The 14449-nt window shown below is 38.7% G+C and overlaps 2 protein-coding genes across 7 annotated transcripts in view; one reads left to right on the top strand and one right to left on the bottom strand.

Moving 5' to 3' along the window:
• Nucleotides 1–14449, top strand: part of LOC149731759 (ras-specific guanine nucleotide-releasing factor RalGPS1-like) — a 33375-nt gene that overhangs the window by 17454 nt on the left and 1472 nt on the right. For 3 of the 5 annotated variants that reach the window (XM_089884248.1, XM_089884249.1, XM_089884245.1), the window contains 7 exons: nucleotides 9428–9559; nucleotides 10626–10719; nucleotides 10907–10995; nucleotides 11709–11880; nucleotides 12458–12547; nucleotides 12839–13054; nucleotides 14242–14332. In XM_089884248.1, the coding sequence (XP_089740374.1) occupies nucleotides 9428–9559; nucleotides 10626–10719; nucleotides 10907–10995; nucleotides 11709–11880; nucleotides 12458–12547; nucleotides 12839–13054; nucleotides 14242–14332 (884 nt within the window). Of the gene's footprint in view, nucleotides 1–9427; nucleotides 9560–10625; nucleotides 10720–10906; nucleotides 10996–11708; nucleotides 11881–12457; nucleotides 12548–12838; nucleotides 13055–13309; nucleotides 13979–14241; nucleotides 14333–14449 lie in introns of all 5 variants that reach the window. The other 2 variants (XM_089884250.1, XM_089884247.1) reach the window with 2 other exon arrangements.
• Nucleotides 1276–7321, bottom strand: LOC149731760 (angiopoietin-related protein 2-like). Of its 2 annotated transcripts, none has more exons than XM_089884289.1 (11): nucleotides 6694–7321; nucleotides 6479–6610; nucleotides 6264–6364; nucleotides 6044–6205; nucleotides 5637–5777; nucleotides 5422–5581; nucleotides 3415–3530; nucleotides 2400–2514; nucleotides 2074–2233; nucleotides 1654–1812; nucleotides 1276–1540 (listed from the first exon to the last, which is right to left on the bottom strand). In XM_089884289.1, the coding sequence occupies exons 1-11, from the start codon at nucleotides 6941–6943 to the stop codon at nucleotides 1432–1434; spliced, it is 1605 nt and encodes a 534-aa protein (XP_089740415.1). In that variant the 5' UTR covers nucleotides 6944–7321; the 3' UTR covers nucleotides 1276–1431. The 2 variants fall into 2 exon arrangements, with proteins under 2 accessions (XP_089740415.1, XP_089740416.1); XM_089884290.1 differs by having other exon boundaries at nucleotides 5422–5572; nucleotides 6694–7318.

Here is a 14449-nt window from a genome sequence, read left to right as displayed (position 1 = left end):
GTTACTTAATGTGTTTTCGTGCAGCTGTGGGCAAGACTTTTATCACATAAACACTAAACAGGCTTAACGCTGGTAATATTGGCATAGGTGTAACTTAAAAATGATATCCATGCACCTTAAATTCATGTTACTGTTTATAATTTAACATAATAACACAACGACACTAAGTATTAGTAAATATTTTCTTAATTCAACACCAGTTAGAAACAAAAGTTTCAAACCATTATTCAAATACCCAATTTCGCGGACGCAACCGCGAATAATCTTCCTTTTAAGCTGCCACCCAAGAACCACAAGTCAATACTAAACTAACACCCCATTTGTCACAGTCAAACTTCATAAAAACACAGTTATTATACAATGTGCAGGTTTAGCAGATTTTCGCCAAATTTTTACAAAAACGCTTCCTCGGTCCGGTAACCTGCCATATGCTGTGTCGTATTTGTAACGAACTAATTTTAAATCACATGACGATTATTTTGTTCTTTTTTCACTTGGTTACCCAACCTTGAACCGTGCACCGGTCGTAATTATTACGTCATACACATTATTATAACGTAAGCTTTATAGTTTCTTGAACCGCATTTTTGCATTGAGGAAGTCGATTCGTTTTCCCGCATCACGCCCTTTGCTCTAATAACATTTCCCATGACCCCTGGTCGCATGGTCTTTAGTCGCAGCTAATTCCAAGATATCACTTTATCTTTTGTGCAAATAGCATGGTGTATTGTACACTGAACAAATAAAACACACGTGAAAATGGCAACATCGGATAAACAGAGATAGCAAACCATAAAACAATGCACGAAATTGATGAAAGTATAATTGTAGATCACTACAGCGAAAATGACGTTGAAAAATCATAGTTTTACTTTATTTACACCCGTCAATCAAAGTACCGGGTTTTTGGCAATATGTGTATTGCAAATACGATAAGTCGGATCATTATTAAACGCGCTGGTTTCCAGATTTAGATTAACGCAGTAAAGTCCCTGTGGTTGTTGTTGTTGTTCAAACACTTAATCCGTACAAGTTACGAACACATAGGAACCCAAGCCACTTACCGCGCGACGAAATCGTGAAACTGGCTGGCGAATAATGTCAATTTAAATCGTTCAAACCGACAGTTTAGATCCAATCACGATGATTTTTAACTTTAAGCCATTTTTATCTGTCACTTAAGCGTCGATATTACGGACATGGCTAAAACTTCGTGATTATATACCGGTTTAAATTATATATCGGTTTCCCTTTGGTACAAGTATTATGCAAACATAATGTGCTGATTATGTATATTTTAAATTCAAATTCTCAACGAAATAAACGTGTCTAAAGTGACGTCGACAAGTGCAATTGTGACGTCAAAAGTGCAAATCGTCCCGGCGCTGCCTGTGCGTCCATTCCCGCTTGGACCAATTTCAGCCAATTGGATCACTCGATCGGTCTTATCTTCATAGAAACTTCCTTGAGCGAATATGACCCACCTCTCCATTCAGACCAGTATATACCGTCCTGGTACTGACTCCTGTAATGTCCGCCCCTTCATAAAACAAATTCGTTAATTAACAACCGAGGCCGAGTACTCGTTCTATTTTATCGCAAAGTTTAGAAACTTTAAAACGAGGCTTGGTACAGAAATGTCGCGCCACTCACTTGTAGTACACCCCATTAAGATTTGAATGCGCGCACATATTGTACCACCACCCGCCGCGTTGAAAATCAGCGCAGTTCCTCGGGAATGGATCGTTGTCTGCATCAAACGTTGTGAACCTCATGTTGTTGTGCCATGTCAAGGAGTCGCCGGCATTTCCACTGCAAAACAAACAGAACATTCTAAATAACTTCCTTTAACTGCGGAACAAAAGTTCGTTTCCGAAACTAGTTGCGTTTAAAAAAGATCGTTTCTCGTAACGAAACTGGAAACGTTTTAACAATTTATAGACAGAAATGCATTAGTGTCATTGCCCTCGCGTACAGCAGTCATATTCGCAAACACCAACAGCGTTCTCAATCTCAACAAACTTATAACAACGAAACACCTTTACCGCAAAATGTATCACCCACATCACCCACCTATAATGTGCGATACGAAGTCGGTATCCTGTTTCCTCCGAATCCACTCTAAAGCTTCTATATTCAACGAACGTCTTCTTACCCCCCCAATCCTCCAAGTCAATATGTAGTTTAAAGTTAACAGTCGGTTGGCTGGTTAACTTGTGAATGTTTTCCAAACCTAAAAAAAATGTTTTTGAATATAATCCTTTATAAACAAACTTTTTCACATTTTTTGTTTTACAATAATCACAATATGCATGGGAAAGCCTACTATGGTACACGCAGTGGCGCAGTCAGAATGCCTATTATTAAGTTTTATTCTTTTTAATTACACCCGCACTCACCAAGCCAAAAGTCGCCCCTTAATTTCCCAAAGCCTCGTTTATAACTCGCCATATCTCGATAAAAGTTTACTCTTCCTTCGCTTCTTCTTTGTATTGTAATCCATCCTCCTGGGTCCTACATCACAATACCCTTAATTACGTCACTAAGTAAATACGTCACCCTATCATGCGCATTATTTTCGGAAACACGCGCATGACCGAACATAAACTACAAACGTATCTGATGGTTTCCGAGGGTCTAAGTGAGGACACAGAGCCTAGTGTGACGTCACGATACGCTTTTATGATATAAACGTATGCATGACATTGCAGAGAAAAATAGCAACTATGATGCCATCGCCCTAACATTTATAGGTTAATTTTACATGCACCCCTATGTTCTCACTATACGTTCGAATTCAGTAATTGCGGGATCTCTTTCAAGTCTCGTCTTTATAGATTTTTAGCTTAGCAAGCATTACCCAGATCCAAGATAAGATTTTCTTGCCCCTGTTTACACTTGCTAACCACAGGCGCGGATTTTCGCGGATTTTTTGAATAGGCGAAATAACATTATAATTAGTGCAGTCGTTACGTCAGCGCCTAAGTATGCCCTAGTTTTCGCCATTATTAGATCATTACGCAACACCAAAGAAAAATGAGTTTTAAGAGTGGCTAGCGTGGTCGCTTACTGATGTGTAAACAACCTTTACAAAATATGCTATTAACAACGTAACTATGAAAAAAAATAAGAGGCACTTGATAATTGAGGTACTTTGTCGCACAATCTATTAGTATTGTATTGATAAATGTTTTGTAAATTTGATCCGTAGTTCCTGAAGTGTTGTTGAGATACAGATGAATACGGCAGGTCTTAATTTGAAGCGTGGTACAACATTTTAAGTTGGCGAAATTATCTAGTAGTTTAGTTTTAATTCGACCTAGCATATGCATTGTCATGTAAGTGTTAACCAAGCCCCAACCCTTACATTTCGGCCACTTTCTCTGTCAAACGTGAGCATTAAACATCACTTACTTGATTCAAATCGCACCAAACTTTTATTCGTTTCGCCACAGTTGGTATCCGTAAGTTGTAAACTCCGCTCTCCGTGTACCCTGCTCGTTGCACTTCAGTACAATCTCTATATCGGCCTGAAAATAAAGCATAAACATAAAATAAAGCAAATAAAATCTAAATAAAATGCAAAACAGTCGCATGTATGAATGAGAAAACGCGAGAATTGAAATCCAACCATTTTCACATCTTTTAAAACGTGCAAGTTCTGGATGCAAACCAAGAAAACCTGGGATTTTCAGGGCATTATATTAATTATACATGTGAGAGCAGGTGTGTTTATTGCTGCTGTCCGTTGTACACAGTTCCCGTTTTTGTTGCTGTATTTTACAATTCGTCACCTCAGGGTCTAAACTCATCCAAAAATAATTAAAAAATGTTATTAAACCTAAACAAATGTTACAACAATTGAGCGACATGTTACCAAAACGTGTTTTTCATCTCCGCTGTGGCCCGAGTCGTCACTAATAAGTTTTCTCGGGCACAATGCGCTGTTTAGTAACCTGACCTTATAATCGCATGCGTACATGGAACCCGATGCTAGATCAACACGAATTGAGGGGCAGAATTATTGTCCCCTACAAGCATTAAAACGACCGCTCGTGTTGGGCCGGACAGCGACATGTTGTAACAGTCTAGACTACGAACAAAACGATGTCGCTTCCGACATAGCGTGGTCTGTTTTACCGTTTGTTGTTGTTGATTGTGGAGAAACACTTTGAATCGTAATTGGTTTGTAAAGTTCTCTAATCCACTTTACGTATCTCACCATCGAAAACGCAAGGCCCGCACCTATTTATACCCAACCCAAAGCTTTATCAAACTCTAAATCTTCGCACTCAAACCCGACTCGATTCGGAAATTGGAAACCAAGTGTTCGCAGTTCCCCTATGAATGAGTTTAACCTTTCGATATTGAAGATATGGGCATTGTTCAGATCCTATATCTGTTATATCGCCACTGACCGTCGTCCCGCCCGGCTCTGGCCACTTAAATAAACACTCAGCTGCCAGGCAAGGGACGGGAACGGTGCTTATACGTGTCTTTTCGATGGCACCCGAACGCTCCCGACACTTTAAGGACCCTTAAGCCTCAAACTGGCCATTCGTCAATAGTGTTTCCAGGTAATAATCTGCAACCTATCCAAACCCTCACAATGGTTTTCTCGCGCATGCTTTTGGCATCACTTTTTCAATGGAATTTTGCTATGGCCGAAGATACGAAGAATTAGCGTTTTAATCTGTCGGCTGTTGTTTTAAGCTCGTCGTCACTTTTCAGCAGCGTGCCCTATCTTGTGATGAATGGTCCGAGATATAAAACGACACAGTTTACGATGCTGAATCTTTCCCACGATGTGTTGTAACACCGGGTTTTATAATCCGACAAACAAACAACAGATCAACAGTTTGCACCAAACTACGCATCGTTGTTTCAACTGAAACTTACAAACAATTCCCACTTAAATCTCCGCTGCCCGCCACCAACACCTTATAGCGCAAATTTGTAAAGAAAATCCCATGGTTTTAACGCTGCATCTATTCTTATATGAACGCCGAACCGACACACAGTTAAAGGTGTTGCGAATATCAAATGAAAGCTGTTCGGTCTGTGCGCTCTGTAGTGACAAATCTCAAGCAAAATATTCTTCTCATACCATGTCGTCTACTTGCGTGGTTGTGCGTTTGATGTCCTACCGCAATGTCAGGTTATACCTGACTAAAAGCGCCGTCATTTTAAGTCTCGTTTGGAGCTTTCTAACGACGCTCATGCATCAACGTCGCGTTGCGTTAGATCGCCACGTCAATTACTCCCCTCAGGAATGTTGATTTTCGTTGAAACGACAATTTTTCTTATACGAAACAAGACCGATTGTAATACAGGTTCTGTATTTCCGTCGCAAAAACATTGTTTCACAGCAAAACAAGCCACAAGACAACCTGTGCAGAATGTTGCTTAATACCAGCTTACCTGGTGGTGGTCTCCAAGGCGCACTTGTGGTCGGTGTGGTTGGTAGAACTGTAATCGGGCCACGGATGTGGTTTCGACTTGGTCTACTATTGGCTTCGGCCGTGTTTGGTCTACGGTCTACTACGAGCATCGGGTCTTGTATCGTATGGGGCTGTGTGGCCTATACAACGTTAAATACTGGAAAGTAAGCGACATAATTCGACTTATGGCGTTACCTGCACGTTTTCCGTTCGCTCTGGTGTTCGTGAGTTCGCGAGTTCCGCCATTGCTCGCCTTAAACTTTCTATTTGTTCACTTTGACGGTTGACCACCCCCTTTAGCGCTGTGTGCTCCGCCAGCAATTGGTTATGCTTGTCCTGTATGGAAACAGGCTCAAAACTTCGCTTTAAATGACTAGTCGGGCCATGATATTGTCAGGATGGACAGTCCAGGCATTGTATGAAGGTCAAACATTTCGATAAAAGGCCGTAGATGTCACGAAGCCAAGCCTACCAAGATACGATAATAGTATCAGGTCGAAAGGTGACTTTCCCTTCCAGTTAAGATCTTTATCAAAGTAGCCTCTTACCATAAGCGTTCAATGTAACATCGAAAATGCCAATCAAAACGCGGTAAACCTTACCTGTAGTTCGTAGTGCAAAACTGTCCGGTTAAGCAGTTTGTTTTTTAGTTGTGCGAATTCAAGCGAGTTGTCACGTTTGTTGATAATCTCATGCATTAGTTGTGTGTAAAGCTGGGAGATGCCTTCTTGTGAGTTGCGGGATTGCTGCTTCAGCATATCAACCTATATACAAGAAACATATATTACTTTTGCATATTTACTAGTTGCATAAACGCATTACGTCCGTCTGCATCCGTTGCACCTCCCTAGCTGATGGATATTGTTGCCTTTCTTCTATTATGGCGTTCCTTGTGTCTTCCACCGTTAACTTGGCGCTCATGATTAAAACACAAAATATTACATTAAAGAATTCTCTGCCCCAATTTTCAGCACCAATGGCTTATCGTGGTGCAGAAATTCACCCACGTAAAATAAAATAAAAAAAATCATTTTTACCTTGTCTGTACATTTGTAACAACGTGATGCCGTCTTCTTCGTTCTCGTTATTCCCGTTCACGCATATATGGCTGTTCCTAGGAACAATCTGTGGCACCACGAACGTATAAGCGCACCGACCACGGCGGGAACCTTTAAATAATTCAAAACATAAACATCCTTTACTGAGAGCAAAACTATGAGTATACGACAAGAATAGTCGCCTAGATATTTACTTTCGTCGTCCTGGGTATCCGGATTAAGAATTCTGTCCTCGTTGAAAGAAACTTGGTTGTCTTCTACGTCACGTTTGTTGCTTGTATCACGGTCCAACCCTATATTCCCCTCATTCAAGTCTTCGGCGTCTAATTCCATATCCATTACATCTTTTAACTTGGGCATTATTGGTACAAGTTCCTCGACGGGATCGCTAATGTTCTGCGCAGCAGTAAGCGCCCATAGCACCGACAATATAAGAAACCTCATCCCGACCCGATTAAAATAATCCACGGGAAATGCGATGCGTCTTTCCGGTCAAAACCCCCCCTTTTCCGATAGTACAGAATTTCAAAGCCTTATTTAAGACCGCTGTAACCTTACCCCGAAACACAAATCTGCAAAGTAGTAGACGGATTAATCTTACTGTAATTCTACACCTTCCATGTTTAGAAAGCAGAACGCCACTATAATGCAGGTATATTGGTCGCTGACAAAAGTCATTGTCGTGTCATGGGTGACCGGGTGTTGTAAAAGCAAATTACAACAACGTCTTCAATCAAATTTAGTTACAGTTTCGCCACGTTTCCTCATAACTTAAAAACGGCGAACCGGTGATCTTTCGTAGCAAAAGGCGACGCGTCTTATTACAGATAAATAATTGCCCCAACAGAAAAATATTTATTACATAGGTTTGGTTGGTGGTCAATACGGATAATACCGCTGTGTTAAAGCCATCAAAAGCCACCCAACACCAATTTCAATGTACAACGTTACTTATCAGTAATATTGCTCTTATGCGGTGACTCGGCAACCGCATTTTGATATGAGAAGCCATCATAATGCAATGTTTTATTAAACCAATCTCAGCTTTCCGTGTTTGACGCCGTTTTATCTGAACCAACTTCCCGGCTTCCGCTATCTAACATATAGTGAAATCCTTTTTATATCACACGCTTCAAAATAACGGGAATTTATTAAACACTTCAACATTGATAAAATGGCTTGCTTCTGATACAAACAATTTCTATTCATTCACGTTTTTAATAAAACCAGCGAAAAATTGATAACCGCACCCACAGTTTGATATGGCGAGTAACTCAAGTTATTGTTGTGGATTGTCACTCACACTTTCATACCAGCATACCGGTGTACGCCGGTGTCGATTTAATTAGATACTACGCTACATAACACTACAGCATGTCGAACGAGGCAGGTAGTAGAATGGAAGGTCTAACCGCAGTACAGATATTGCTTCCACCAATGCACCCACAACCGCAAGTACGCTTTTAAAAAGATGCTTCTCTTCTATTCCTGACTTGGCAAGTGCGCCGAACATTTAATATCTCCCTCCGACTTTCCAATTGATTCGTTCCTCAGTTCGATTTTGAGCGACGACTTTTCGAGACAATGACAAGAAGAAGGCTCTTTTTTCAATATCTCTCTTCTAATTGTGCGAAAGTTCGAAAGTGATGCAAATACCTCCCGCTTAAGTAGCTCTGGGTCGCCCTTTTAAAAAGACAATTCCTAATAAACGTCTCTTTTTCAAGGGCTTTTGTCTCGATCATTGTCGTCCCCGAGACAACCCACAACACAGCGTTTTTATCGATGTTTGTTCGCATAGAAAATATCACTCCGTCTGTTTTATGTCTTCGAAAACTTTGATAGGGATGCCAATAATCGATTCGTTGTTCTGGTTAACAGCAATCGATACAAAGTGATGCTCATATCCTACTTTAACCATCAATCAATTAATTGAAAAATTAAACACCAATATATAGCGCATGAAATCTCTAGTGCATTTAATAAAACTATTCACGCAATTGAAAATTTAATTTACACCCCGCTGTTGATAAATGAAAATGCATATTATACGCTACCTACACGAGTATACTTTTTATATTAGCAAATTGCACGCTATTTGTGGGTCGGATTGACTTCCACATTTATTTTACCATTTATTAAAATAATTTACCAATAATAACTTTGCCGCACGTTTAATATAAACATATCACAAACTTTTGCTATCTTAAGTAGCTAAGTGGTTCTTACGGGTTCGATTTGCATAGCTTTGTAATAAATCGACGCTCATGCTATGATGACTCACTCGTAATCGCCCATTTCACCAAAACAACGGTTTCCTAAACTACGGACCTTGCGGCTCTATCCAACCCACCGGCATACGTCACTCGTGACGTCATCAATGCACGAAACTACCTAACGTTCTAAAAATATGAATTTCGCATTTTTAGTTCTGTAACGATCGTGAGTCATCTCGGTTTAGGGAAACAACAGGAAAAGTTTCTGTCTTCGTTTCAAGTCCGCTATTAATCCTCCGCAAATATCGCTAAGCTTGCCAAATCACGATCGTTTTAGGCTGATAAACAACCCTGGCTCGCTGGGCAAGTTTGCACTTAGGATTAATTGTATCTGGTTGCAGTAACACTACCGCCCACCAAAGAACTTTGCCGTCAGCAGCACTTTCACCCCATAAACTGGCAAATAAACTGCAGCCATGTTTAAAATATTCGCTATCCTGTCTGTACCAACGTAAATACTTTAACTTAATGTATCTCATAGTTACTTTTATTAAACCATATTATAATATAAAGGCTTTTACTTGACAAAAAATCCGACAATGTCAATTACGCCAAATATATATCTTTTATTATACAATTGATTTGGACCTGGTTTCTTGGAAATAACTTGTTTTATTTCATCCCCACAACCATAGTAATATAATTTATTTTCCAGGCATGTACTTGTCGGACATTATGTACATTAACTCAGCCCACCCCGATACTGGGGGGTTGGAAAGCCATGACAGAACAAATAAGATGAACAACATACTTCGTGTTATTGCCGAGTTTCAACAATCAAAATATGGTAAGTTGTGCAGTGTCTATGTTGCTACCTATTGCACTCATACAGGGTTGATCAAAGGTTACCAGCTATTTTAGTTGGTCACTACTATAGTGCATTATGCATTTCGCATATTACAGAAAAATATGCAAAGAGCACTGCGTTGTATAAACAGTTTATTTACTTCATATAACTTGCTTTCAACTTACAGTAAATCCATATTGATGGACATTACATCTCTTGCTGGAGTTTTTGTCCAAAATCAGTGGCTATTTTAGTTATGTCAAAACTCCAGCCACATGAATCAATCACTGAAACCACATAAATCCAGACTATCCTCAGTAAACAGATTAGGAGCTGCATTAGCCGACCACGATATAAATATTTTACAAGTTCAAGCCGCAAAACATGGGAGTCATGGGATTGTAGAACCAATTTTCGGTGGCTTTCCATCAAAACAAGTTGTTGTTCCATTTATTTAAACAAGCATATCTCCCTTTACTTTTACTCAATCTGTCAATCAAACTTGAAGTAGCAAACAAAATTAAGAGCACCATGGCATAGCATACACCTAGAAAATAGTGCATTCCATTTTTTCCCATCTTGGTTTGAGTAATTTGTTTTCTCGGTTATCATAAGCCTCAAGTTGTGGTAAATTTTGTTGTTTCTCCATCGTGTGTTAACTGATGATCCTCCCTGTTATGAGGTGATTACAAACCGCCTGTCATGCTCAAGCCCTTTCACTCTACTGTCCCATCTAAGACATGCCTAACATAGTGGAGATTAGCATTCATTGCACTATCATGCTTATGTCAGATAATCAAGGTGGATAATCCACAATCAAACCACATCACCTGACTTGGTCGGCTAATTTGTGTTTATGGCAGACCAAGGTATGCACAGGCTATTTCTCCTTACACCACGCACCTGTTTGTATACACCACAATGAAACATAAAACACAAGATTGCATCACATTCTCTACACAAATTCATGACACAAACATATGAGACAAGCCTTTACCATCTGTTTGCTTTTATTTTATGCAAATGGTATTTTTTCACAGAAAAAAAAAACTGTTTTTCTTAACAGATCACTTACAAGAGTTGTCACACATAAAGAATTATCTCAACTCAGTCAAATACATTGAGGAGCTTCAAAAGTTTCTGGAAGAAGACAACTACAAGTAAAACTATATATGTAATATGTTTAAAAAAAGGATTACAATATATTTCCTTTTTAATGATAACCATGGATGTACCCTTCTGGGGTTGCACATTCCTTGATTTTCCTCTGTTTGTAATGCACAAGAAAATTTTGAATGATGAAAACTCTTCTTGTTTATGAAACTAATTTTGTAATTTACAATTCAGACTTTCCCTAAAGATTGAGCCTTCACTCAACCAAGCAACTACAACACCTGAGAGGAAACTCCATCGTTCTCGTGAAGAGTTGACTCCAGGTAAATACAACTCGTATTATCCAAGTAATAAGGGTCTGGTGCTACAAAAACTAATAGACAAAAATCAAGTCCAATCAATTTGTTTAATAAAAATATATATTTCACAAAATGGCATTGTCAGTCTCTTATTCAAATTGAATTCATGATCCTTGCTGTACACAAGAATTGTTTTACTCTATGAGCAGATCAAGGTCAGGTTCGAGAAATTTATCACATACATTCTCCATGTTTCATGTTTTATTACTTATTTATACGGATGCCTTGAGTTATAGCCAACATACATGTTTATAACACAACATTTTGCCATTTATTCCATGTTATGTGTATTCCTTAGAGAGGTTAGTCATAGAATCAATAAATATTTTCATCAACAATTCATTTTAATTCCTGTATAATCCACTGTCCAGACACCAGATGTGATGTTTGATTATAGATTAAATAGAATATTCCCTTTAGTCATATTGTGTGACTAAATTGTCATGGCTATTTTGGTAACATTGTTTACCATTAAATGCCATAATGCATTCTCTGCTTATCAGTTTAAAAGACAAAACCTGTATTCCTAAAACTTGAAATAACTAATGTTCCTAATATAACTTATCTTTTAAAGGTTTACCTAGTATAAAATAAGTTAAAATATTATTTACATTAAGCCTGGTAGCAGAAGTAACGGAACATAACTTATGTCTGAAATATGAATTTCATTTTTTCAGCCAAAAACGTTCGTGTTGAAACTCATTTAAACCGTCACGTGTCGCAAACCCCTCCTGTACAACAACGATTTGTGCCGGGTCATCGAAAATCAAGGAGTTTAGGAAAAGAATTTGCGTTTACCAATCCCTCGAGTACAAGAGCAAAGTCTGACAGCTCAAAAATACAGAAAAGGTAAACACGGAAACTAACTTGTTTGGTGTGGAGTAAACTTAGGGAAATGCTGTGTAAATACTAACAGAAAGAAGTTTTTATATTCCTTTTTTGTAGTACTGTGTGTAAAAAACTGAAAGATAAATGTATGTTTTGATTTTATTGGTGCAAGGTTGAAAACCACTGTTTTTTCGAAAAAACATAGTTCGAGTCCAAAGAGTAAACGCATGTTGGTGCATTGTACCATACCTGTTACTACCTTAGATTACTAACACAACACAAACTTTCATGATTTCTTACATTAGTTCTCTTGTTTTCTATCCTGCATGGTAGTTGTATGTGTGCTCAAATGTGCAATATTTAAATCATCGTAAATTACATTGTCGCTACAATAGTTTTTAAGTTATATTATTTTGCATGAGTTCAGATACTGCATGATAAGCATAAATACACGAATCTCATGTTGTTTTTGTTTCTTTTCTTTCCATTTCAACCACACACACACAACACGAACTCCTACAAACTATCCACACGCCATTCCCTTCCCACCCCCTACAACCAAACACCCCTAAAACCTCAACCCCCACCCCAAAATTAGGCGGTCACTGTACAGTCGTTCAAAACAGCGCAACGGGACGGTATGGTACATTTCACCGACGCGATACTCATCCGAATCCCTTGATACAAGGTTGGCATGATGTTGTTTTATTTTTGTTGGACCAAAACATTGTTTATCGCGTTTTGTGGATCCTTGTTTCACTTGCTCAGCATATGGCATGAGAATTTTTACAGCAGAGTTTCAGTTTTATCTTTTTCACAGCATTTCTTTTTATATTACATCAATTTATGGTTATGTCTTATAAAACTGTGGTTTTTTAGCCAAATCATCTTTGCATCATTGTAAATTATCATCGTAAAAAAATCATTTACTGTAAATTTTCCGCTCTTCCATCTTCTGTAACCCCCTCCCTTATTTCAGCGGAAGTCTTCCACGTTCAGCCCTCCCTCCCTCCACAGTGACGACATCACTCCTGGATGACAGCATCATCACCACTCCTTCTTCTCTCGCATCTTCTTCCTCATCCGCAACCAGGATGTCGATCGCCGGCGGCAACAGCGGCTCCATCGGCAGCAGTCGTTCAAACTCCGGTTCCGAGTTCAGCGAGCAAGACGAGATGTCATGGTCCACTGACCGGTACGAAGTTTGTCAAAACATTTTTGTTAGATTCCTTATTTTTATATACGATTTTTGCGATTATTTTTTTTTGATCCAATATTTAAAACAGGTCAATATGTAGTGTTTAGTTAGGCATTTATTTAAGATAATGTAAATTTATATGTTTTTTCGACCGCTATAATTTAGGAATTTTATCAGTTTACCCAGACAAGTTTCTCTAATTGAGGCATTTAAATTAATACTAACAGTCAAACTTATATTTGTTGGGTTAAGTTTACAGTCCCGGCATCATTCGTTGCCGTTTAAAACGACCAGGAAGAAGACAGAATGGAGGAAGGTTTATCAGGGGAACCATGGGAAGTTTAAGTTGATTGCTCCACGTAAGGAATGCAAGCAGAAAAGTGCAAGCCTACCTTTAAAGGCAAAGAAGGCGCATTGTTGGGTGGATCATGACGAAAGTTTAAAAGAACAAAGTGCCAACACCTCATATGAGTTAGATGAGTTTGTAATGCAGCGTCTGGCTGGTGAACCAACAGGAAAACTGGATGAGGGAACACACAGTAATGTAACGAGTTATGAGTTCAATATAGATGATGAAGCAGAATGTTTGATTCCTGAGGTAGCTGGGGTAAGGTCACCCATTAAAACATCAACCATGAAAACACATATTGATATAAAGGCAGCAGTGAGCAAGTTACAGATACATGATGGCTCTGCTATCAACCCAACACGTATAGCTGAGAGGTCGCAGGCAAACAGTTACGTGAAGCAATTCTTTCTTTCTCCAAGACCAAGTGTCAGTCAATACTCCATTAGATCTTATCAAGGCAAGGAAGGAAAGGCGCTTTCACTTAACCCATCGAGAGCCACAATATTTGGTGGTTACGACCCAACTCACTATGATTATCCAACTAAGCGGAGAGATTGGAAAAGTTCAGTAAGGTTAATATGCATAACAAGCAAGACATGTATTTACGGTGATTCAAATCTATTCATTCATTTTAATCATTAAACAAGATTAATAACCAAACATGAACAAACACGAAAATTTCCTTCAGTAAAAGTTTTAGTTTTTAATGCTATTTCCTAATTTAATGAGAAATGAACTTTTTTACACATCTTTTTAATTATAGGTATATATGTATGGTATGTATCTGTTTAACAGATTCTGTTGTTTAGAATATTAACAATATCAATGTTTTCAGGCCAGCCGAGTTATCACTGGAGTTTCAAACTTGTCAGTTTGAAAGTTACCTTCGTCGCAAGTGTGTTTTGAAACACGGGAAGAAACCAACGGTAAGACTAATATCCATCAAATACTAGACAACATTGGTGTGAAGTTTGAATCTGTTATAAATGGAGAACACAACTTACAATATAATAACTTGTATTACATTACCCACATGTTGAAGT

The sequence above is a fragment of the Ciona robusta genome, chromosome 9, assembly GCF_009617815.1.
Source record: "Ciona robusta chromosome 9, ASM961781v2".
Lineage (NCBI taxonomy): Eukaryota > Metazoa > Chordata > Ascidiacea > Phlebobranchia > Cionidae > Ciona > Ciona robusta.
Note: the sequence above shows the minus strand (reverse complement) of the source record. Positions and strands in the feature narration are given on the sequence as shown.